This window comes from Antennarius striatus, chromosome 1, assembly GCF_040054535.1.
Source record: "Antennarius striatus isolate MH-2024 chromosome 1, ASM4005453v1, whole genome shotgun sequence".
NCBI lineage: Eukaryota > Metazoa > Chordata > Actinopteri > Lophiiformes > Antennariidae > Antennarius > Antennarius striatus.
Window position 1 is genome coordinate 27882062 of NC_090776.1, and position 27068 is coordinate 27909129.

The 27068-nt window shown below is 38.1% G+C and overlaps 1 protein-coding gene across 2 annotated transcripts; it reads left to right on the top strand.

Annotated features, from left to right (window-relative positions):
- Positions 1 to 11362: 11362 nt before the first annotated feature.
- Positions 11363 to 26555, top strand: LOC137598711 (ubiquitin-conjugating enzyme E2 Q2-like). 2 transcript variants are annotated; one of them, XM_068319158.1, is made up of 13 exons: positions 11363 to 12044; positions 12429 to 12533; positions 13794 to 13916; positions 14147 to 14200; positions 14902 to 15042; positions 16583 to 16667; positions 16776 to 16836; positions 16924 to 17014; positions 17107 to 17165; positions 17272 to 17320; positions 17441 to 17536; positions 21135 to 21201; positions 21895 to 26555. In XM_068319158.1, the coding sequence occupies exons 1-13, from the start codon at positions 11886 to 11888 to the stop codon at positions 21939 to 21941; spliced, it is 1137 nt and encodes a 378-aa protein (XP_068175259.1). In that variant the 5' UTR covers positions 11363 to 11885; the 3' UTR covers positions 21942 to 26555. The 2 variants fall into 2 exon arrangements, with proteins under 2 accessions (XP_068175259.1, XP_068175269.1); XM_068319168.1 differs by having other exon boundaries at positions 22718 to 26553.
- Positions 26556 to 27068: the final 513 nt, after the last annotated feature.

Here is a 27068-nt window from a genome sequence, read left to right on the forward strand (position 1 = left end):
GGGGTCATAAATTGGAACTCCAAAGGCTTCTATTATTAATCACTGAGAGGAGGTCAATCCAGACTGATTAAACTTTTACCATCACTTTTTTTTCATAACGCCATGCGTCTTTTTTTTTTTTTTTTACAAAATCACACTAAACATAGTCATAGTCAACTTTATTGTCAAATGTACCATATATGCACTACATACGGTTAAGGAGGTTAAATTTTCAGTATCAGTGGTAGACTAAAAACTGTATCCTAGATCTTCATGGCCGTTTGACACGCTGGCAGAGAGTTAGTAAATTTGCGTGTAAGATTTCTTTTCTTGCAAGTGAAGCGTGATGGAAGAGAAATGGCTAATCAAAGAATTGCTGCTGTTGCAGTACCATTTTGCGCCGCTGCAGTCCCACCATGTGAGGGGTATATATCAAGTAGGCAGTTCATTACCTGGAGTGCTTGGCTCCTGCACCATAGAGTTGCATCCTCATGTGCACATATTGATCAGCCACCATACATTACCTGCAGGGCATTAACCCCTCACACTGGTTTAAACTCTATTAATACGATAACCTATGGTTATAATGTAGATACAGTATGTTAATGTTCATACTTAAGGCCATTAATGCTACAATAGTATCATAATATAATAATTATACAACATTAAACCATATATATTCTGCATGAGACATTTTTACTTTTCACCCATTGAACAAAATTTTATGCAAATGTTTAAATGCAGTCATGAAATCATTTATTTATTTTTTTAAATTGTGACATTGGTTCAACTTTCACTCTGGAGCTTTATTCACAAGTCATAAAACATATCAGTTCAGTGATGCCACAGAGCTTTAGTAAACATGGTGACCTAAATGTAATGTACAGTAATATAGTTTGGTCTGTCACTAGAAGCTTTCATCAGTGGTCAATACTTACATTTCATTTTGCGCTTTCACTATAGGATATGCAAAAATGCAATAGAGACCACAAAAAGTCTTACGTTTTTGTATAAAAGATGAGCAGGAGGGAATTCTTGGTGAGTTCATAATGTTCCCTGTTGTCCATGAGTCAGGGAACTTATACTGTAATGCTTCTTAGAAATTTATAATGGTAATAAGAAGCATTTGACAAAAAGTTGCACAACAGAAATGAGTAAAGAGAGCCAAAAAAAATGCAGAATGCAATGGTAGGATCAATATCTGTCACGTAAAATTGAGGGATCAGTCACGGAGAAGACAGATTAACTTCTTTGTTAATGTATTACCTTCTCAGTGACTGACAGGAATGTGAGACGACTGCCAAATGTAGTGTCTAGTATGTCATTCTGCAAAAGTAAAATAGATAGATAGATAGATAGATAGATAGATAGATAGATAGATAGATAGATAGATAGATAGATAGATAGATAGATAGATAGATAGATAGATAGATAGATAGATAGATAGATAGATAGACAGATAGATTGATAGATAGATAGATAGATAGATAGATAGATAGATAGATAGATAGATAGATAGATAGATAGATAGATAGATAGATAGATAGATAAAAAAGCAGTATATGGATATAATTGTCTCATATTTTTGCCATACTACTTGTGTGCAATTTAAATAATAAAGCACCACTGAATGAATTTTACATTAGCACTATTTACTGATCATTCTTCTACACAGCTGACTGGAATCACTTCTTTGGGTCCTAGAGGAGACCCAGAAACCTTTGTAAGAGCTCACTGAAGCAAAGCCACTCCAACTGTGTCTACCTGCAAATCTTTGTTTTCTGCTTCTGCTGTCACTGAAGGGAACAGTTACATGTCTGCAGCAAAATCAATGTTGGGAGAGAGACAGACAAAGGAGGCAACAAGTCAATAACAAAGTTAAAGAAAAAACAAACAAATAAACATGGACAGATAGAGAGCCTTTGCTGTTCGGGAGCTCAGGTCATTCATGCGTAATCTCACCTGTCTAAGGAGCTGTGACCGCCTCATTGAATTCAAATGATTTAAAATCCTAATAACAAATCTGGGCCACAGATCGCAACAGCAATCATTGAAAACTCATGTTTTTTTCCATGTGTGAGTCAAAGTGAAGAAAAATTACGAGGTCAGTTTGTTTTCATATTTTCGTAGGCGTGTGTTCACTTGTGATGCAGATTGATGATGGAGATCCAGAATACATTTCTTTTCACCATTCATGCAAAAGATCGACAAAACTATTCCAAAAATGTTGAGGTAGCTTAAGACCAACCTTAAATATAACCAGTTACCAATATTGGTTAACAGTTAATATTTGATACACCAATAACGGGATGAGTTAAATATTATTATTGCAAAAACTGGAAGTCAGTATTTAGCTTTTGGTATTACGCTTTGTCATAAAATAATTGATCCAATGGTTCAAAGGAAAATGTTTCCCTCAGAAGAATACCAAGAAAGTTTGCCAGGAAATCATGTTTTTGTAATTTATTTATGGACCAAATTTCGTCTGTCTGCCATTGAAACTACAGCATTAGACACTGAACCCAAGCTGCTTTTAATGCTCTGAGCTGATTAATGTACAGCAGGAAGAGCCGGAGACTCTGGTCCTCTCTGGACATCATTATGATGGAGTAGGACTGACAGCACAGCTCTGGCGTTACTGGACCCTGGAAGCAGAACCCATCTCCTGGGGCTCATAGTGAAGTCAGAGCTGTGCAGATTCAATCAATGCCTATCAACACTGGGCATGGAAATGACCCACCTGGGCCTGACCAGGAATGTGAGATGAGTAATAAACCACTATGATTGTTGTCACGGTTGGACACTGGATCATAGGTCTGGTGGTCGATGCGGGGATCTCATGAACAATTTGTTGACATGTGCGACTAACTATTGTTTTGCCTCGTATAAAGTTGTTTTTTTTTTAAATTATTATTATTTCTGGTCACAAGTCGTGTTCTCATTAATAAATTCCATGTCCATTGATTTTAAGAAAGTGGATTTTTGTGTCATAAAAAATCAATTGATAAAATAGAGAGTTGTGGAGTAACTGGAAATGTCATGATAGAATAAACGGTTGTGTGATGGAGGCTCCTGACCTGTATGTGACTGGAGCGTCCATGGCTAAATCCCCTTATCTATTGCTCAGTGGATACAGTGTCTTGGGGTAATCAAGTTTGTACATTTGGCTAGGATCATGTCTCTGTGATTCAATTGGGAGTCTGTGTTACCATCAAACCAAATCTCCAGGGAGAAGGGAGGAGAGAAGAAACCCTCTCTCTCATCCAGGATACCCAGGAGGCCACAGAGGTTCTCATCATGGTGGAGAGCTCAACATGGGGGGGCTGGGTTCAGCTGGTTCAGATGGTGAAGTGACTGATTGCTATGTGCCTTTCTGCACTGTCTGCTAATGATGCAGCACACAGGTAATCAACTAACCACTGGCAGCGTTGCTGTTAGTTACTTCGGAATAAGTGAAACAGATTGGATGTGCTGCTGCATTTACCACATGGAAATTTATCCATTCATCAATAAGCTAGAGAGCCTTTTAGGTTGTTAGTGGTGAATTGAAAGTGTCCTCCCAAGGACAGGAATCTGCTTTGAATATCGCACCATACAGCATCCTGTGATCCATTTGTCTGCAAATGTTATCCTGCACCTTTTCCCTTTTGTTTTTAAATTGCAGTATTAGACTGCCAATGAAAGAAAAAACACTTATCTTTCAAATGTAAGAGATATATTTATATTTAGTATTTGCTATTGGACTGCTGAAATCTGATGCTGGTGTTGGCAAGGAATGTTGGCAAAAATTATCCGTCACATGTCTTCCTGGTGTAAAGTGATTGAAAAGACTTCTAGATTTTAATCTATAATTAATAAACCAAATGACCGAATAAATTACTTTATCTAATAATGTGATGCATGAATTAAAGCGCAAGGTTTGGGAAACATCCTTACCTTGCTTATATTTATTTAAAAATCCTCGCATTGCAAAACCTGCAGTTGAAAAAGCCGAACTTAATTCTGTTCTGTTGCGCGAGTATACGGCATAACACGAGGCGCATACACTACCATCAAACTAATAAAATCTCAAGTCACTACTTGACTACACTACTTTATTTCAAAATATTTTTTTAACTTCCTCCACTCTATTGTGGAGGCGGATTTAACCTGTCTGAAAAGTGAATGTTGTCAAGCCAGGCTACATCTAATCACTGCGGTTGTATGGAGAGCTCACTGGCCGGTCCACAGGTAGAGGTAAATTGGATGTGTCACAACTCGCAGGAGTCCAGATGGTATGTTGCTCCCCTTGAGACTCATTCTTTCTCAAAGTCCTCTGTGGTTAGATGCACTGGTGGAAAATGTTATCTGCCACACACAGCTTCCCAGCAAAGCCACCATATGTTTCCATCTACTGTCATTGTTTGAGATCCCACCCTGTATTCTGGTCCGACCTACATAAAACGAGTCAGGCAAGGAGTTAGACGGGTTTAATGTAATCTGAGAAACTTTACAAACTGCAACAATTTAAATGTGATAGAAAGTGAAAGCAGCCCTGTTTTATGAAACAAATGGCATGCAAAGAGTGCATGAAATAAAAAAGCATCCTGATTGATGCAGAAATTGATTTCGATGTGACCAGTGTAAGGCACAAATGTGCTCTTAACCGTCAGCACCTTAATAATCACCATCCATGTCTGAGTAAGAGCTGCTCTCTACTTGTGTGTATTTTTCATTCTATGGCGGTTGTCTGGGCAGGAAACGCTTTAGATTATATATTTCCTTTATATATTTCCTTTTGGATGATTTGTTTAAGATGGGTCTCCTACTTCTGCTGTTGGCATACCATGGTCTCTCACCATCCCCATAAGCTGCATAAACTTTAGAATAAATCATTTACAAGACCCCTTCCACCAGCCCATTTTGCTTTTTGCCAGAGCAGCAGTGCCCCAGAAAGATGACGGGCTTTAGCCTGAATGCAATTAAGCAGCAGTTTACTTGGTTAGGCCACATGAGGAACAACAGATCCAACAGTGATGTCCTACAGATAACCTTTATCCAATTAGATTGACACAACATAGTCGATTTATCTATTACACTGGATAACATATGACGTATGTTATCCAGTGTAAAATATGACTTTTCAATATATTTGGACTGCAACCAGGAAAAAAATGTTTTTTTTGCCTTGCATGTTTTTACATTCATTCCTCCTTCTACCTCACATTTTTTGGTTATATATCATTGGCTTTAATATGGACTCAAGCTTATATAATAGACGTGGCGAGATAAGAAGTACACACTGTCCTCATCTCAAGCTATAAATCCAAGATATTTTATGCTATTAAAGTTGAAAGCATTTTTGCTCACTTTTACCTTATTAATGTGATGTATCTGTTACTGTTAATATATCTTTTGAGTGCAAATTTCCTGTTACTCCTTTAAGACTCCTTTAAGATATTACTCACCTTTGTATAGATGTAGTGGAGGTATTGCTGAGACACTACTAGTAGGAGTTGTAGTTCAAGGTGACACTTGCTCTATTTTCAGTAATATTCAAGAGTAATGGCCCCCTGTAGGCTCATTGATGGAACACTTAATTTCGACATAGACCTATATATATGACAAATGCATTTTTAATGTAATTATTTTTCCGAAAGAGACTGGGGTTGAAAGAATATGAAAATGATGTGCTATACCTAAACTTTTAATGAATCTTTTTATGTCTTCAAAGACATAATGTGTTTCGGCCAAAAGATTTAGGTTCATCTCTACATTATTCCGCATTGGTTGCTGTGTCATCAGTATTTCAGTTTATTTTCTTGCCATTGTGGTTGGTGTGATAAACTTGCTGGGTCTTGAAATAAACCCAGTCAAACACCCCCCAACATAATTTTAATATTTACATGTGCTGTCACCGCTGTGCCTACAGGCAGCAATACCAGAGATTTTAGTGACTTTAGGCTGGTTTTTCTCTCTTTACTTCATTGAGAATCATTGAAAAGCTTGTGAAAGCAGAGCATTTAAAGGAAAATCAAGAACACCATAGTTGAGGATGTATCTGCCCTATTCAACCCTGGTTTCAACATTCTTATTTATGGGTTTTTCCTCAGGTTTAAATAGGATCTGGTCCAATATTCTCACCATGAGGCTGAGAGAACATTTTGACTTGCGTCACAATCTGTTGGATTGGATAATGGATGTCACAAGAAGCAGATCACAAGACAAAGAGGAAGAGGGTTCTTGTGATTTATTAGGCTGTACCGACTCATCTTAGGGCTGTGTTCTCTCATCCTCACTCTAAGCACAAGAACAGAACAAAGGTAAACCGTTACGGGAGGTTCATTTATTGTAAGTTTACTAAATGATGATAAGTCCACTTATGGACGTGATTACATCACAGAGAATGGAAATGACCACAATTTTTAGGGAGCGTGCTTGACACCAATTGATTGTTGGAGACTAGAGTTTATGAACGCATGAATCTGTATATAAATATATGACAATGAATTGTCACATTTTATGAAAAGCATATCAATGTTTGTATGTTTGTTTGTGTTTGGGGTTTTCTAATGACTAATGATGTCATGATATCAAAAAAAAAAACCTGTGCTCTTTTTCTTTTGTCTCAGTGTCTTAGAAAAACTGAAACTCTCTCATTCAAGTGAACAAATTGATGAAACTAAATCTATCGATTCTTATTCCTCACAGATGCAGTGTTGGAGCAGCTCTGGTCTTCATCTTGGTTCATTCAAGACCAGTTTATTTACTAATGCAGCTCTCATGATCTTTTGGTCTCAGTGACAGTGTTCACATTATAGTATAGTGAACTTCCATACATTATAACTACTTGCAACATAAGCATTTAAATTCCTAAAGAAACCTGCACTGATACAGCGTTTAATCTTAATGAGGCATTTCATGTTTGTGAGAGAAATACTTCCAGTAAGTCAATCACGCTTTCTCTGACTTCTATGAATTACATCAGGACATGCGTAGCACTCACTATGCGGTATCCTGGATGTGATCCGCCTTCTGCATTCACTTGAACATCCACTTTTTCCCAGAACAAAATGAAATAGTGCCCCTTTTTATGGGTTTTATCTGACAAACGGTTGCTGTACAGTATGTGGTGAATCAGCAGAAAGGGCGGTTGAAGGACGGTTTTGCTTATTCAAAGCTAAACATTTAAATGCTAAAACAATCCGATCATGACATTGGTTATAACCACAGTGGGTTACACCTGGTTGCTGACTCTTCTCTCCAACATTGTTGATAAAATGTGGATGAAGGAGAAAGACAATCAGGCAAAGCAAATAACATTGGTTGGTTCAGTTTTGCTTATACTGTCATTGTAACTCTATGTAACTACAGCACATAGTAAAGCATTGGATGAGTTAAATGTTTAATAAAGAAAAGGAAAGCTTTAATTTACACACACTGATGTGTAACAAGGTATCAAAATGAGATCATGAAAATAAATATGATGAAAAGAAGTGCATAGAGCACTCATGCTGCCTATTTTGACATTTTGAACCCTGAAGTTGTCTATAAAAAAATAATATAGGGTGTACATAGCCAAAGATGATTTGCTCTGGCTGTCTGGGATGGACTGGGGCAAGGCAGGGTTTTAATTAACTTTTCGCCTAGTGTAGATGGAGGGCAGAAGAGCAGGATAAATCACTGAGGACAACCGTAATCTGCCTTTGTCACTGCGCACACAGGCCGACTGTGACAAACTGTGCATCAGCTGGTCAATCATAAACCAAGGCTGAGAAGACAATCAGGATTCCAGCCGTAGAAAATTATCACTTTGTTCTGATTTTTGACATGTTTTGAACTGGTTGTTAAGATATTACTGAAGATGTGTGGAGCTATGACAAGGTTATGGTATTAAAGGCATTACGTTTGCAAAAAATAAGCTTTGCAGTCTACAATACATTTCACAGTGGCCCATCTCCTCTCATTCATTTATAAAGCCTCCTCATGTGTCAGATGGTTGCTGCATTATGGATACAATCAAATACTATATCCTTTCGTTTGGGACACAACTTAATTTACACATAGAATATGAAATAAATAAAACATGAAATATGACTATGTTTTTCCACACACATATATATTGTATGTGCACAGTTTGTCAGTGGTCATTAATAGCTTGTCAAGAGAATATATTCTGATATATATATTGTAGTAAAATTAAAACCTCTAAGGTGTCTCTCAGAGAGAATCTGCTGTGGGTAGACCAGTAGGGTTAATTGCTCTTTGTGCAGGATGTTATACAACAACTATCTCCTATAACATGACATCCATCATTACACACACTCACCTCAATAAACCATCAATAGGGTGTGGCAACTTAAAAGAAGAATGCATACTGATTTATTTAACCTGCTAGTTCAAATGACAGCTTGGGTAGCAGAGGTCAGCAGTTAGATGAATTGGACAGGGAGGGCAGGCAGAAGGTCTAAATTTAGTAATATTATTATTATATCATTTTTACCTGGTGTCTTATATTTTGTTGCTCATTGGATGAGATATACCAAACCAAACAGTCTTGGAACTAAACAGTACCCCTCCCCAATTCTTTAAAAAATTGTATCCTACATAAAAAAAAGCAAAACACTATGACAGAAGCAAACATGCAGAGTCTCTGCTCATTGAAACAGATGCATACTGTATATGTTTACCAGGCACAAACACAAGATTGGGGTCATAGAGGGAAAGGTTAGCTTCAAAATGTGTTTTGCACTACTATAGTCAAATTTACACACACACACTCCACTACCAGTGTTTGCTAGACTGAAACCTTGACCTTTTCTTGTGGAGCCATTACATTAACAAAGCCAATGACTTGAGCGAGCTTAGGTAATGTAATGTGCACGTTGAATTTAAAGTGTTTTAGTCACTGTTTGGAGGTGTGCAGGAATCTGAACAGCAAGGTTGCTCAGGGATGAAGAGAATACAGTTTAGTACTATAATATAGTATTGTATTGTATTGTATTATACAATAGTATTGCATTATAGTGTATGAAAAAAGGGACAGTGTTAATTTTATGGTCATCAATGCTCACACTATCTACAGCTGCAGGTTCACGTATATCACCAGTGACAAGCACAGCTTTGGACAACAAGGTCAGCCACAACTGTCAGTTTAGTTTATGCGCAAAAACAGTGTTTTTCCTCATGAAAAGGAGACCTCATGATAACACAATTACAGATGACAGCAAAGCACTAGTCAGGGACAGTCAGCTACTAGCAAATGACCCCTGAAAGCAGGTTGAGTCACAAGAGTATTTGGAAACATTGACAAAAATGTCGATGTTTGCTCCTTGAAACCTGTATTATCTGACAAATTAAATTCACAGACTTAAAAGGGGCTAGTTCTTAAAGCTTTTCTCTCATCTTGTACTTTTTCCTTTACTCAAAATTTGTATGTCTAAATACCTCAAAATGCTTTTTTATGGAGCTTTGAAGGAGTATTATCTTTAGATACATGCAAGTTGACATGAGTTCCATTCATTAAACCATCAAATTATTTTATCATTTGCAGGATATACAGGCATATGAAGACTTTAATGCAATCTGAAACATAATTTCTTTATTTAGTAGAGAGGAAAAACCATACCAACTGAGGTTTCTGTTTTCACAACTTGAGCTTCTTCAACCTTAGTTGTTCAAAAGCTGAGCCCACATTACCCCCTAGTGGTCATTAGCCTTTACTACACACGCGACGTACGACAAATACCATTTTTCGTTTATTTTTGGAAAGTTCCAGATAAATAATACGCAATTGAAACTTCAATATAATTACTATTTAATAATAATAGCCATGACAAGACCTAGATATACAAAATAACTTTCTTCCAGATGTAAAGAATTTAAAAAGACCTATAAGTAAACTTAATACGGTAGTAAGACTAAATATTTTTAAAAATAATGTGGCTACCGAGATTATTATTTAAATATGAAAGTATTCCAAATGCCACCAAAAACATTCTTTAAAGAGGTAAATTCAGTAATTTCTTCATTTAGTTGGTAAAATAAAGTAAGCAGATTACTGTAATGAAAAAAAAACTTTGCAATGTGGGTCTCAATCTCCATATTCTAGAACTATATCAGGTGGCAGCCCAGTCATTTTATATAAATCACACAATAAACTAGAACCAATGCAGTCACAGACTGCAACATCCCGCGACACCCGTGAATTCAAACTTTTACCCTGACCTACTTGCATAGGTCAAAAATCATAGCTAGTGCTCTGATCTACTGTCATTGATAAAAGCACTAGCTTCGATGTATGGTCTTACTCACACTGGCCTTCTCCCTCATCTTATCTTACCTGGTTCCTGAGTGTACAAAAGTTGAAATTTGACCTTGACCTAGTTTTCTCAAGGTCAAGGTCATCATCATCATCATCATCATCATCATCATGGAATGATGTGCTTTTTGTTTCATCTTTCTATCTGCAATGATTGTGAAGGTATTTGGTGGACATACGAACGGACGGACGAACACACGAACACCGGCAATTTCAATACATCACCGCTATGAAGCGGGGTGGAATAAAACAAACTAGGCTCCATGGGTAGAAAACAATCAATAACAGGGCAACAGTTTATTATTAGAACTTTTTTTCCAAGGGAAAACATCAAAGCAACTGATTTTGTCATTAATAATACCTTAAAATTCTGGTGTAGAGGGATAAATGTCCGATTTTATTGCAAGAAGCATACAAGAATAATTTATGACTTGATTAAACTCTGATCGAATCCAGATATTTTTCATTCTTTGAAATATATTTAATGGTTTTTCCCGGTCCCTAATTGTGATGAACCAAGGGAAATTAACACAATAAAATCCTGTAAAAAGAGATAAATATTTAATTTCTTATCTGGCGTTGCTTAATCTTAGAAGTTTATGTAAGTAATTTATATAATACTGTATTTTCTGCACACAGGTACACCTGTCACAGGTCACATAAACACTGTGCCTTTTTTTATTTTTAGTCACTATTACATTATGATACATTACAATTTTATATTAGTCCAATTTTGTATTAAAAAAAATTGCATCAAATATTATGTGTATTGAATTAATTGCAGTTTTCCAAATCATGATGATGCACAAGTTTTGTTGAAGTTTTGCAGACCAGTCCATCTCCCCTTTGTGGTGTCTGAATGTCATTCGTTCTCCTTATTAAATCATAATCACATCGATACAATTCGCTCACATTGATATCAAAGTCAATCATTTCCAACTGCACAACTTTATTTCCTTTCCTTTATTTATTTCCCTTTATTTCCTTTACCCTCAAAATAAATCGAGGACGCGCTGAATGCTGGGAGTCTGCGGGAACGGGCAGATCGCACAACGCCATCTTTAAACCCCACAAGAGGCCAGCAATACAGTTCAGTGTACACCGGGATGACAACACTATCCCTTCAGCGGGATTTAAGTTCAGATCGTGGAGGTGGCATTGACCTTTCCCCGGTTAAGTTGCCACTAAGGAGCCGTCAGGTGTGACTGTGGGAAGACGGCGACGCGACACCACGACAGCCTTAAAGTGTTGTTAGCAAAGGCAGACAACAACAATAGACGGAAAGACAACAACAACGGACTAGCACGCTACCTCTCTAAGCTAGCATTTTTTTTGGGCAAGCGCAAATGCTAACGTTAACTACTTCATCAGCAAGTCAGTCCGGCTACGCTGGAAATTTGACCGGACGGTGTTTATAGTTGGTATCTAGGTGTGCAGCTATATACACAGGCAGTCCATAATTTCGTTGGCACTTTTTTTTTTTCCTCCCTCAATCAAAATCATACTAAAAAAAAAAAAAAAAAATCCCGTTGTGGCTTTAGCTAGCTAAAAGCTAAGTCCCGACTTCTCCCCTTCCCCAAACGGCTCAGCCGGAGATGCGTGGAAGATGTCGGTGTCGGGGCTGAAGGCCGAACTGAAGTTTTTGGAATCCATTTTCGATCCAAACCACGAACGTTTCAGAATCATTGACTGGAAGCCTGACGAGCTGAGCTGCCAGTTTAACGTAACTGGGGATAAGCTACTAATTATCCATTGCAACATTACGGTAAGGGGGACAACGTTGTAGCTATCAGAATTTATAGGCTGTGTTTGATGGTCGTTAGCGAGCTAATGCTAGCTTGTTAACTTGCTAGCTTGGCAGTTGAACACCTCCACATTCGTGTCGTCGGGATCAGTTTTTGCGTAATTCTATAAGCTAGTGTCGGTGGGCGTTAGAATGTCGGGGTCGATGGGTTGTGTTGTTCCCAAATCAATTTTGATTAGCACTGTTAAGCAATCTTAGCTTTAAGCTAACGCTGCACTACGTATGCTAATATAGGCATCGCAGAGATGACACTGGACTGGTTCTGTCCAAGCTTGTACTGCAGACGTGCACTGGTCAAATGTGTTTATTTGACTGTCTCGTTTCTGTTGTTTCCACCGGCTTTAGGAATCCTATCCATCCACGCCTCCGATATGGTTTGTGGACTCTGATGACCCGAGCTTGACGCAAGTTTTGGAGCGGTTGGAAGATGTGAGGAAAGGCAGCACCCTGGTAATCAACGTAGTATTTTTGTTTGTTTCGCTCTGGTTGATGACAACTTTTCTGGAAAAAAACAAACAAAAAACAAAAAACTGACAACTGTTTGTCATCATCATGAAGGTCAACATTAAACCCAGTGCCATTCAAAATAACACCTGCAAGTGTGTGTGGGTATGTTTCGTGGAATGCCTGCCACAAGACAGATGTCATCCTGCGGTGCAGCATTCCGGTTAAAACGTAGAAATAAAAGCAGATTTCTCTATTTGACAGCTGACCTCTCAAAAAACAAACAAACCCTTAAAAATGATTCCGATTTGCTTTCATACGATGCCTCAGATGTCTGCACATGACCAAAGTCAAGAACCTCTACAGCATTGGATTTAGGGCTGATTACTTGGCTCAACGTATCAACTCGCATTCCTTGCAGCAAATACTTCAATGTGCGTTATTGTCATACAATGCAAGCCTGCTGTGTGAAGAAAATTCACTCAGGAGTTGAGTTTATGTCATTGATTTTATCATTTTTACTATGTGGAAGTGTTAGACTTTTTAAAAAAAAAATCCTTTTAAGCCTAGAGTGGTCTGTAATTGTCTCACATAAATGTATGTGTTATTATACTTGCGGAAACAGGTCAGCTCTTATAACTGGCAAGTACAGACAGAGGTTTTCAGCAGACTGAATGGTTGTGTCATAAGATTGTTGCGACAACTGTCACAAAGACAATTCTTGACTGTCGGGTTTTTGTGTCATCATACATGTGGTGTGACAGCCTGAGTTTCACCTATTTTTTTCTTACTGTCCTGTTTGTAGGATAATTTTCTTTTAAATAGAAATGCTGTCAGTTTTTTCTTTATTTTTTTTATTTTTATTTCAGCTGTTGACTTTTAATGATGGTGTTAGATAAGTGATAAAACTTGAAATTCTATAGATAAATGAATATATAATAATTCCATGCTATAAAGAATTAATGATTCCCATGTAAAAAAAAAATTAGCTTACAGCATCAGTCAAACTGCATTTATTTACAGCACCATTGCTGCTATAATGCTCTTCAGTGCATTTTACATAATCTCAAACAATCATGAGCTGGTAGTTTGGCATTAAGGAATCTGGAAAATGGTAAACAGAAAAATAGTGGCATTCGTGGCTGATATATTGTTTCTGTCACATGACAACTCTTTGTTCATTTGCAGTATTTAATTGTTGAGCTCTGTAACACATCTTAATTGTGTGTATTTTGTATTTTGTTTGTTTTTTTGTTTATTTTTTAGCTTTTACAGCAGTTAAAGAAACTCATATGTGACCTTTGTCGGCTGTACAACCTTCCCCAGCATCCGGATGTTGAGATGCTAGACCAGCCACTACCTGCAGGCCCTGTTGGACAAGACAGAAAGGCAAGGCTGTTTAGCTCGATGTTCTCTGATGTCACAAAATGCTATTCCATGGAATGGCCCTGCCAGGATGTGGCAGATTATGGTATTCCATCAGTCGCGGCCAAACAAATTCTGATCAATGTAGAAACAGCTGCCAACGTGACCTTATGATAGATTGTGTGAAGTTGCTGATCAGTTGACTCAGTGCTCTCATGATCACTAAAGGTTTCTTATGGTTTTTGCCCGTATAGCATGGGACAGAGGAAGTCACATCGGAAGAAGAAGAGGAAGAAGAGATGGGAGAGGTTTGTAAGCACCTTTGGTCTCAACACCTGTCGTATTGCTTGATGTTCAATTATGAAACTCTGAAAAATGAAACACAGTCCATGTAAGTACATGAACTCAAACAACATCGCCTGGCCCAGCTGGAAAGAAGATTCATCCTCAGTGAACATAATCCTTGTAGGCGCTGGTGGAATGACGCCCATCGTTCCTCGAAGGGACAATATTGAGCTAATTGTTCTTCTATGACCACAGTTAAACGTTGCATCTGTGAAGGAATGTATACAAGTGTATCTATAGAATAAAAGAAATGGACAATGTCAGGGGAGCTGGTAAACATTCACCAGCATTGAGTTGGGTATGCTTCAACTGGGCCACCATGGTTGTTTATTTCTCAAAAGGAAAGAGTTGGTGTTTTGTTGTTTCACACTTAAACTCCCAGAGGCTGCAGCTCATCATCAGATGTTTTTGGTAACACATTCCAGAACAATCTTCCATAGTTAGACGTGTCCACAATGAGGTGTGCATTCATGAACCCTCACGGACCGTGTATTTTTCCTAGTCACATATCATTTAGGGTTGTGAAGGTTCTTGGTAATAACAACCAAGAAGATAATACTCTTTTTGTCAATATTCTTATATCTTGACTTTCCACAGGATTCGATTGGTCAGTTGCATATCCAACCGATAAAACAATAACCTATGATTAAATGTGAACCAACAGGACATAGAGGATCTGGACCACTATGAAATGAAAGAAGAGGAGCCTGTAGATGGAAAGAAATCTGAGGACGACGGCATCGAGAAGGAGAATCTTGCCATCCTGGAGAAGATCAGGAAGAACCAGAGGCAGGACCATTTGAATGTAAGTGATTCGATTTTCTGTATTTATCTGTTCATTTTCATTTGTGATCAGTTTAGGAATTAAAGGATTTAATTAAGACGAAAGTGGTGAAATATTTTGTACAGTATATTCTTACATTACATTCTTAACTTTCTCCAATTAAAGGCTTTTGTCAGTATAAGCTGTATAATGTTAAAAATGTTCCCACTGAATATTGATTTAACAATATTCCTTTTCCCGCTGGACTTCATCAGTTTCAACTCCAGAGGAGTTGAAACTGATGAAGTTCAGCATTTTAGTTACATCCCGTGAAGCGGTGATGTAATTGTCAGTGTTTGTGTGTTCGTCCCTCTGTCTGTCCACCAAATATCTTCACAACCGTTGCAGATAGAAAGATGAAAGAAAAAGCACATTACTCGGGCAGCAAAGGGGATGAAAATGAGATGTTGACTTTGACCTTGAGTAAACTAGGTCAAGGTCAAATTTAAAATTTTTGGTCTCAGAAACCGGATAAGATAGAAAGACGAAACAAAAGGCGTTATGTTCAGGGAGGCAACGGGATGAAAATTGGATCACAAAGTTGACCTTGAAAATCTAGGACAAGATCAAATTTTCACTTTTATACCTTTTTTAGGTACACATCTCTGAAACTTGATGAGATATAATCACAAAACATAAAAGCAACACTCTCAGGAAGCCAGAGGCATCGCGGGATGCTGCAGTCGCTGACTGCCTTGTTTCCCCACTGTGAAAGTCAAGTGACCCCCCCATGTGTGGAGAATTAACTCTGACATTTGGTGTGGTTGTTGTTTATGTATTGCACCACAAACCTTTAGAGACAGAGTCCGTATATATCATGTATATATATTTTTCATCACAGATAAGTTGTCTCTTTGCACGCCCTGCTCCACCCTTCTCCTAATGCATCGAGTGTTTCCAGCACACAGGAACATGTCTGACCTCTGCTGTTGTGTGAAATGTGAAACTCTGGACCTGAATCATAGGGTATATTAGAAGATGATTCAAGTCTTTGCTATATTTTTGAGCCAGACAGATTTTTTTTCCCCCTCACACTTAACTGCAAGATAACATGATTTGGGATTCCTGTGCTATCGTTTACTGTGAACTTAAATGACATAGGGAAAGTTGGTGGTAGTGATGAGCATACATCTGTTGGTGTCACCTCTTCAGAATTCCAATTAAGTGTAGTCTCTTGAGAATGGTTTTTGCCACGGAAGCTATGGATAGAAGCTTAGATCTCACTTGTATGATTACTCAAAAATATTTAATTTTATTTAGGGACAAATTACAGCACTTACTCATCATCCTCTTCAGCGGCTCAGCTGCACATTATTGACCTATTTTCTTTTTTCTTTAAATGTTTTGAGGATCAGTGACTCATTCTCTTAAGGGGTGTACTGATAAATATTCATATGTAGTAGAATAAAGCACTCTCTCTGATGTTGGTGGATGTTCAGCACAGGTGACAGGTCTACTCCTATAGTGAATGTCAAGACACCTTGTTGTTTGTTTTTATTATTAACTGTTTCAAATTTTGCAGGGAGCTGTTTCTGGTTCGGTGCAAGCCTCTGACCGCCTGATGAAGGAGCTCAGAGAGATCTACAGGTCTCAGAGTTACAAGACAGGTATACACATGCAAACAAAGGGCGTGCTCTTTGTCTTGATGCGAATGCCTGCATATCACCAATTTGATCAGCACAACTAATAACATATTTATTCACTTTGTTATGCAGGAATCTACTCAGTGGAACTTGTTAACGACAGCTTGTATGAATGGCATGTCAAATTAAGGACGTGAGTAACTTTGGAATGTTGTGCATCATGTTATGTTATTTGTGTCCGCCTGAACACCGACAGTAATGAAATGATCTTGACCAACAGGGTGGATCCAGATAGCCCCTTACACAGTGACTTACAAGTTCTGAAGGAGAAAGAAGGAATGGATTACATTTTACTGAACTTCTCATATAAGGTGAGTGAAAGTATCTCTGTAACAACTGAAATAAAACATTCGGAGTCTTGTATGGCTACAAATGAACAGTTTTTTGCTGTTGTCCACTGCAGGATAATTTCCCATTTGATCCACCGTTTGTTCGGGTCGTTTCTCCTGTGCTATCTGGGGGGTGAGTTTTTTCAACCTAGTTCACTTCTCATTTTTGTGTTTCTGCAGGTTTTTATTGTGTTGTAATAACCGTGTCTCTAAATTATTATTTTTTTTCCACTTTCTAGTTATGTTTTGGGAGGAGGTGCACTGTGCATGGAACTTCTCACTAAACAGGTATGCCACACATATTTAAAGCCTGAATAAAATTGAGAATTTGTGCCCCATTACAAGATATTACCCCCAATTGTCTTTCAAACCTAGTTTCATTGTCAATTTTGGGATTCCTCATTGCAGGGTTGGAGCAGTGCCTATTCAATTGAGTCTGTCATCATGCAGATCAATGCCACTTTAGTCAAAGGAAAAGCCAGAGTTCAGTTTGGAGCCAATAAGGTGAGTAAGAAAGCACTTGAGTTTCTGTTTCAGGTGTGTTCATGTACAGCTTGTGTAAATAGAGCAGTACGACCATACTGGGGCTCAGAAGCCTGGATTCCTGAATCTAACGGCTCATTAATGCTTCCTCTACGTATGACAAAAAAAAAAAAAAAAAAGAGGCAGTGACTTCAGAAGATGTATCCGTTTGCACCCACACCCACCCAATTTGATTCATCTTTTGGATTGAGTACAGTGAAGACTAAAGGTTTGAATATAAAAATAGACAGTATCAACAAATATTGTGAATGTTAAAGGAAACTTAACAAATTTGGAAACAGAAATTTACCTCAGTGGTTCTGTGAGGCCGTTGACTACAGTTCAGCAAGGGGATTTTTGTTTTATTTTTTCATTTTGTCAGTAGAGTTCATCTTTAACCATAAGCCTCAAGAAAATATTCAGTATATGGATAAAATACAGAGTACAGGTGGCAGTCACCATCTGTATCTGTGTTGGTTTCAGGCTTTAGTGATTGTCTGTCCTGCTGCATAAGAACCCCTTTTTTCTGCAGCCAAAGTTGGCTGCATGATGTGCAACTCAAAAACATGGATTTATTTTGCTCATTCAGATTTAACCAAACAGTAAATTATATTTTTAAGAAGTATTTTTCATCAGCTGACTGCTTTTTTTTTTTTTTTTTTAAAAAGAAACAACAAAAAAACAATAGACTTCTTGTGGGGATTTTAAGCATATAATTATGAATTGTGCTTGAACGACCTTCAAGTTTGCTCAGCGAAGTGGGAAACACATGTTCAACAGACTTAACATTATGGGCTATCTCAACAAGTTTAAGTGCTTTAAAAAGTGAACAGACAGGTTCTTTTAAAAGCTAGAGTCAGTGTTGAATTGCCGGAGTCTTGCATCATGCCTTCATAACTCGTTCAGTGAAAATAGCACATATGAGCAGATGGTCTTCAGTCCTGCTACACCTACGCAGGAAGCATTCAGCATTCAGCATTGGTATTGATTATCACTCAACGACTGAAGTTTGTCATGTTAGGAAATAGAGGTGCTTTAGTTTGCAGTTTCACGTGTTTTTAACATATATAGAAACCTCAAATACACACTTTAAATAGGTGACTAAAAAAACAAGACATAGCACCTCTGGTGCTGAGCACATACAGTGGTATGAAAAAGTTTGGGCACCCCTGATAATTCTACAGATTTTCCTTTATAAATCACTGGTTGTTCAGAGCAACAATTTCAGTTAAATATACCATATAGCAGATGAACACAGTGGTGTTGGAGAAGTGAAATTAAGTTTATAGGATTTACCAAAAGTGTGCAATAATTGTTTTAACAAAAGTAGGCAGGTGTATAAATTTGGGCACCCCAACACAAAAATTACATCAGTATTTAGAAGATGCCTGTTTTTGCAGAAATAACAGCCTCTAAATGCTTTCTATAGCTTCCAATGAGGGTCTGGATTTTTGTTGGTCATTTTTGACTATTGGTCTTCACAACACTCCTCCAGTTTGGTTAGTTTTAATTCTTGCCAGAAAGGTCGGCCCGCTTTACATCACACCAAAAATGTTTTTGAGAATATCTAGGTCCGGGAATGACATGACTATTCCAGAACATTGTACTTGTTCAAATGCTAAAGCAAATGTGCTTTAGCGTACCTGAAGCGACGTTTGTTTCTGACATGTGCGCAGACATCTTTTGCATCGCTCTTCCAAGTGTGCTGAATAGTTGAACGATGCACAGTGACACCGTCTTTAGCTAGATGGTGTTGTAGGTCCTTGGAGCTGATCTGTGGGACGACTGACTGTTTTCACCATCCGTCATCTCTGCTTATCTGACATTTTCCTTGGCTTGCCAGTCCGGGCCCTAACTAGAACTTTGTTCTTCCATTTCCTCCCTACGTTCCTTAAAGTGGAAACTGACAGCTGAAATCTTTGAGATAGCTTTTTTGCATCCTTCCCCTAAAACCACGATGTTGAGCAATCTTTGTTTTCAGGTCATGTGACAGTTGTTTTGAGGCTCCTCTGTTGACACTCCTCATAAAAAATGCAAAGAGGACAACAACTTTACAATTGGTCGCCATAAATACCCTTTCCCGTGATTGGCTTCACCTTTGTATGTAGGTCAAGGATCAGTGAGCTCACTAAATATATTTTGTGTTCCAATAATTAGTGCTAAAGTTATTCAAATCAATAAAACAACAATGGTGTCCAAATTTGTGCACCTGCCTATTTTTGTTTAAATAATTATTGCACACTTTTCTGTAAATCCAATAAACTTCATTCACTTCTCAAATATTACTCTTTTTTGTCTGCTATATGATATATTTAACTGAAATTGTTAAATATATCATATAACCAGTAATTTTTAAAAGAAAATCTGGAACATACTGCTCTATTCTTGCAGACATTGTTGACAGATTGTTGACAACTTAGCATAGTATGATCTCACAAACAGAGTTTAGGTTTAAACCACTAGACTATGCAGAATTAAGTCTAAATGAAGTTTGAAGGTTTATGAATTAAATCAAGCCTGACATATTGTAAGCATTAATGATTTCTTTCTTTTTCCCATGGCTAATTTCAGAGCCATGTCTCCATGGTAACAATTAAAGTTGCCTGCTGTCCATCCAAGATTAGTATAATAATGTACAGCATGTTATTTTTGTGGGTTTAGATTACGTCTTTGTGTTTTCTAACTAAAAAAATTATCTGGGAAACAGTCATCTGTGGATCCGTCTGCTAGCTATACTAGACAATGTACCATCACCAAACGTAAATATTTTAAACATAAATACCATCTCGGTTTGATAATTTAAATCTTAGTTGATTTTTTTGTGTTTACCATGGAAACAGGATTTTGAAATGTGGACATTTTGTCAAGGAATATTTTTTCATACAATGCAATCTAGACTCACCAAACTTCTTTTTTTAATATTTTGAAATTTCTACAAATTGTTTTTTTAATAGATTTTTGAAGGCGACTGAAGGGTTGTTGTTGTCATGTCAGTGTTTTGCTTGAAAAAGCTTCAGAATCGGTCCATTACAACATGTTGGAAAATGTAGGTGACTGAACAGTTTATACAGTACCAGCCTCAGAACACGAACAATCCAAATGTGTAGTTTTATTTTAACCTGAAGCAACTCTTGACTTTATTTTATTCCATTTGATTTTTCTGGACCTAAGTTGGAGCAGTAATATTTTTTGATTTGAGAATTATTTCAGTATACCCAGAAGTCATGACAGATGAGTAGTACTAAACAATCAGTGGGTGAATTTATTACTATAGGTTTAATCAAACTAGTGGTCAACATTCATGCCGATTCCATTTATTAAACCCACTTGCGTCTGAAAGTCTTCAGTGAATGGAGCTGACCAGTTCATGAAAGCAGTGCAGTATGAAGGGCCGGGATGGGGGTGTGTGGTGTTCATTGTCCTGCACCATACACAGGCTTTTATTCTTGAAATTGGAGATGATGAGATAAGCTGTTTTCTTCTCATAGAAACAGCTGTCATTGCTGTTTCATATTCTGTCTTGTCATCACAAACCAGACCAACTCTCTTGGTTTTGACTTTATTTTATCTTTTAATGCAGAACCAGTACAATCTCGCCAGAGCACAGCAGTCCTACAAATCCTTGGTTCAGATCCATGAAAAGAATGGTAAGTGTTTTTTGTCTGGACTTTCTTACGGACTGCATCGGAAGTGACCTGAACCCACAGTTCATGCTGAGGGTTTTACTGGGACCTCAGAGCAAAAGCACACAAAGCAAAGGTTTCACTTTTGAGTTTGTGATATGATTTTATTAACATAAATGTCTGTTTTATAAAAAAATGATGTGAACCACACAATGAGAAGGAGTGACACTTAATGTTGATTAGATTTTACAGGAGGAAATAACATTATTGACAGTAAATCCAAATGTTACCGTTAACTTTTCCTGTTAAAAATTTTACTGTTAATCCTAAATTAAAAGTATCCCTTTTAACTTTAATCTGATAAGAGATTTAATACATTCATAAACAAAATCATTCATTTATAGCAGATGGTTTTCAGCTTTTCTTTGAGCTGGTACACCAGATGCTTACAGCTGAAATGCAGACTGTTTTTTGTTACTGTCGTTCACCTCTGCCGTCCCTCATTGAGGGCCAATGTTTTTAAAATCTCCATTTATTTTTCCAGAGCTAAGGATTAAAGTCACTTATAAACTTCAGGGTGACCTTTTCCTGTATTGTTTTCCTGATTATATTCCCGATGGGGAACTGAATGGCATTATGCAAACCATTAATCAATAACGTTCCTTCAAAGGCATGCAATTGGTGTATTGTGTACATTTAATTTCTTTTTTTCTCCAGAAACCACATGCTGTCATTTTGAGATGCAAAAAAAATCATTTTACTGATGTCATACTGCAGCTACTGCTGACACCCCCTGGAGTATGTTTTCATTCCTGGTCGTGGTACGCTATTGATCGAGCTGTTGAGATCAATGGCACCAATCACTTTGAGGAATTCAGTCAAGTTTTTTATATTGTGGTGGTTTTTTTTTACATTTACTATTTTACAGCAATGCCCCCCCCCCCCCCAGCAAGAAGAAAACAATTCGGCCCCCACTCTCCACTGCAACTATGAATAATATCAGTTGTCTATAAAATTGTTATAAGTACACCTCTGCATAACATCTCGCAACATACCTTTTTTTTTCCAGTGACACTAATCATCCTATGTAACCCACACACACAAACACATATGTCAATATTTATATTACGTATACATGCATGAACATGTAATCTACAGTATATCTCTTGTTGCTTTGTTGAGCCCCTCTCTTTGAGAAACAATGTTTTACAGTATAACTGTATAAGGTTTGGATGTCCTGTCTTATGGCTAAAGTGTTGAAAATGAATAAATGTCACTGCAAAGAGCCCAAAGCAGAAAGCTTGGGTTAACAAAACTACCATTGTTGTAGTCAGTCTAGAATTGAGGTTTTAGGTTGTTTTTTTTTAACCAGTTCACACAATAAAAGTCTGCTGTTACAAAACGTATTGCTCTATATCCTTAAAACCTGATGAGAACGCCACTGAGGACCACAGTGAACACGCAGTAGCCGTATGCCTGTAATTATTGCGTATTTCTATTAGTCAAGGATAACTGATATGTTTTTGTTTCTCCCTACTAGGTTGGTACACACCCCCGAAGGAGGATGGCTAAACAGACTCTTGTCTTTGCTGCACTGGGACCACATCTCCCCCTCCGCCCCTCCTTGAGACCAATTTTTTTTTTTTTTCCTGCAAACCATTTTTTTTCCCTCCACGTGATATTATGACCTCCAAACCAAATTCCTTGTTCAGCGACCGACCATATCCTCATACGTAAACACACAAAATACAGGCCCCTCCCCCTCGGATGAACTTGACATCAAAGCTCACGAGCAGTTGGAAGATCCATCAGTGTGTCATATATTTATCTAATACATCCATCGTCCAATACAATCTTATTTTTCTATTGCAACATTCATCCCACACTCCAGCAGAACGGTGGACTGAATTTCGCCAGTGGCTCTTCGGTTTTTGGCATTGAGCACACCGAGATTATTTGCTGGCTATGAGTTGTAAGGAGTGGCATGGCTTTATCCAGCAGTGTAAATGTTCTATTTGTCTGACACTGCTCCTGTGGCCACAGATCTGAGAATGGCATGAGACGTTCCCTGGTGTGCAGTGGTGGCTTGGAAGGACATTTAATTAGTGGCAGTGCGAAAGAAACACTGCCATATCTCTCTCTCTTCATGGACTGCCTCTGTAATATTGTGCTCATGTGTTATCTTTGCGATGCCAAGATCCCGCTTTTTGAATGATGTGCTTCTGAGGGTAGCTTGCTTTCAAACCTCTTATCTGCTTTGCGAAGGTGGGGGAGAAAGGTGAAGAGACTTTTTTTTGCAGCCTGGAAGGGAACGTTCCATAATTAAGTACAGCATCCCTCCGAGCTCCAAAGTCGGAGACCACTGTCTTTTCGTCTTCGTCATCGTAACCAGCCACTGGACATCTCCCTGCGAGAGGGGTTTAGTGTGTGTGTGTGTGTGTGTGCGTGTGTGTGTGCGTGCGTGTGTGTGTGTGTGGCTAGCCTGGCAGCACTAGAAACACAACCACACGAAGCAGGGCCGTGTTTGGATTTGATCACGCTGTAATGTAGTTGATTTTAACTCCACATGTATAATGTAAATTTGTATTTCTGCGAAAGAATTGTTTATAATGTAAACTTGTCTGGGTCTTTGGTTGAGCAGAGACTGAACTACAATATATCCCTGACTATTAACAGCAGGGGTGTTGCAAGACCCATTTAGAATAAGTAAAAGTTGTTTCATGGATATTCTTGCAGAAGGAAAAAAGTATGCTATGTTCGTATGTAAGCTTAATGACTACTGCGGTTTTGTTCTTTTTTTTTTTCTTTTCTTTTTTTTAAAGTATTGATTTGTAATCCCCATATTTGTGACAACTTTGACAGTACCATTCCCCCCTTTTTTTTTTTTTTTTCATGGCACCGCGAATACAAATGGCAAATACAAACAAGCCGTAACAATAATTGCGTAGACGCAGCTGTTTTTTCTGGCATTCCAGAGCTTTGGCTGTTCGTATCTAATCACTCAAACCTGATGAACCTCAGGAAGGCTATGCAGTGAAGACAGTGTTGTGGAGTTTTGTAGTTCTGAAGAAAAGTAGTCTTAACAGCTTAACCATATAGTCACCTGCTTAGTCCTTGTAGCTGGTTCACATCCTGAGCACTTTGCCAGTTCAGGGAAAGGAGTGACCTTTACCTTCCAACTTTTCCTTGACCTCATAGCTGGTTTTAAACTGCAGCCAGAGTTTCAAATTCACAGCAATAGTCCATCAAAGATGGATAGACCAGAGATGGGTAGGCCACCCCACCCCACCCCACCCCTTGGCTTCACACCTGGGAAAATCAACTGGAGTCTTCTAGGTTTCCAGAATATTTGTGTAAATGTGATAAATATTTGATCAGATTTGTCACAGGAGAGACCCAGCTCTTCCCACCACCACCTCTGGTTACTATTCATAACCACTCTCAGCACTGCTTTTACCTCTCAGCATGCTGGATCTTTGACATAATGTGAGTAATATGCAGAAAACTGCGCGGAGCATTCCAATTAATGCAGTTACACATTTGTTGTGGGTGTTCTCTTGTGTGTTTACTTATATTGGTTTTAAATATGTTGTTATAAAAACTAAAAAAAAAACCAAAAAAAAAAAACCAGCGTAGAAATCCTAGGTACACTAATTCACATTGTCATTCCTCATTGTTGAGTTGATTTAAAAATTCCTCAGTGATAATGAACTTCAGTCACAAAACCAATACCTTCAAAACACGTAGAGGCAAGGTAGAAACGACACCCCTGGTTCACGATCAGCACATCTGACATTTGTTTAGACTGTTAGGGTATGTAAAACAAGCGTCAACCTTCCTTCATTGTTTCGCCTCGAGAAAAATCGTAACCATGACCACGTCGGTCGTCATGGATAACTGTTGTGATGCCGTTGGTACCATACTTCATCTTGTGGGCGTATTGTCGAGCACACCCCTGCGTTCTCTTGAAAAGCAAACTCAGGAATATATATCATGCACATTCAACTTCATAAAGGATTGCTTAACAATTTGTTCACAAATACAGAGATTGAAAGTGCCAGATTTTTGGGGTTTTTTGGGGCCATTTTAAATATCCCTGATTTAACCAGAAAAGCTCTGCAATGTGTTGGGGTTTTTTTTTTTCCCCCTCCCCACTTAGACATGTATATTTTCTGAATGGGGTTTAGGTTGAACAAACATGGAGCAGAACAAACTCCCACCCTTCAAAGTATTTCTAACCTGCCTGATTTTGCCCTGTTTCACATATCAATGTTGCCCCCCCTACCCCACCCCCGAGGCACTGAAGGTACACAGGATTTGTTTTTGTTTTTTTTGTCCCTTACAGACGCTTACAGACACAGACTTGGACGGCATCCTACCTGCTTGGCCAGTTCTCCCATCAAAAGTAGCAGTTCAGATTTTTGTGCCATCAGAACAATTCCAAGCCCACATCTTTAACCCCTGACTTTTTGAATAATCGTGTACTCAAGTCTTCTGTACACTCAATAACATCTTCCCTTATACCAACTCATGTTGTCTGACTAACAAAAAACTTCTCTGCATAGGTGAGTGAGATTTTTTTTTTTTGTCTGAGGTCTGAATTGGCTTGATTTTATTTTGTTTTTTTGTTTTTTTTAAACCTTGCTTCATTAACAGCAGTGGCCAGGTTATAAAGTTATGCACAGTTAGCATGCTTTGTTTTTTTGTTTTGGTTTTTTTTTGTTTTTTTTGTTGTTTTTTTCCATTGCAAGGGTGGTTTTGACCATGTAAAGTAATTTCTAAACTTGCATCAAGTTTATGAATAAAGAATTTTATGACATATGTTTATATGTCTTGTGTTAAATTAAATGTTAAATGTTTACCTTTATGTGCCCAATGGAATCCTCTGAGTTTGGAAGAGAGTTGTGGTTTTGCCAATACTTTTTTCTTCCCACTTTGAAAGCAACCAGGTACTTTGAGTCCTGCTGTCTTTCTCACGGACACGGCACCATGTGGGCAGAAGGTTCCTCCAACTACAGTCTAGACTAGAGCCCAACATGGGTCCTGGTGTTCCAGGTAATGCATTTCCTATGTTTTCCAGTAGATGGCTGTCTTTGCCTAAACATTCTGATGTCTGTTTTTCTCTAGCAGTACAGTTAATGCTATCCAAGGTCACAGCTACCCTACCTTTTAGGCCCCGATATTGATTGAGAGAGGTGGTGGTTCTGCTTTTATTTTTTGTTGTGATCTTGATTTCTCCTATTCAGGGTTGATGTCCTCAAATTAAACCAGCCGCTAACAAGTTATTTCAAGCAAAGCATTACGACTCGGGTATGATCGGTGTAAAAGATCCATTTCAGACCAAAAAAAAACCAGTTACATGATATGTAGAGTGTAGTAACACACATTAACAAGCACTGTCATGGCAGGAAATTCCATTTTACAGCCTATAAACATTTGACAACAATGCACCAGGTACTGCAGTTTGACCAGAGGTAAACCTGAAAAGTTCACGGCTCATGCTGCAGTTGGTAAAAATCCCTTCAACCTGTTTTTTTTTCTTGCGGTCATTGATTTATTGCAGCATCCTGAGGGGTAACTGCTGGATCGTGTGGAGTGTTGGTTGAGTAGGATGGACAGATTTTATCCTCCCAAGCTTTAAAACAAATGGATTTCCTCTTGTCAAGGTTTATTGGCTTTCCATTTTCTATGTGAGTATGGGTGGGATATTGTTCCTTTTTTTTTTTTTTTCTCTTAAGTCATTGTTGAAAGTCAAAAAACTCCTGCTTATACTGTTGATCGAATGAATGCAATTTTCTTTCTTCTTTTTAGAGGGCTGTTATGAGTGAGGCATGGTCTACCCTGGACATGGTCATATATTTCCATCAGTGTGTTCTTATGACGAACAGGAA

Coding starts and splice junctions, on each gene's coding strand:
- LOC137598711 (XM_068319158.1), top strand. CDS start 11,886: ATGTCGGTGTCGGGGCTGAAGGCCGAACTGAAGTTTTTGGAATCCATT. Junction 14,201..14,901: donor AGGAAGAAGAGATGGGAGAG/GTTTGTAAGCAC, acceptor GTGAACCAACAG/GACATAGAGGATCTGGACCA. Junction 16,668..16,775: donor GTCTCAGAGTTACAAGACAG/GTATACACATGC, acceptor TTTGTTATGCAG/GAATCTACTCAGTGGAACTT.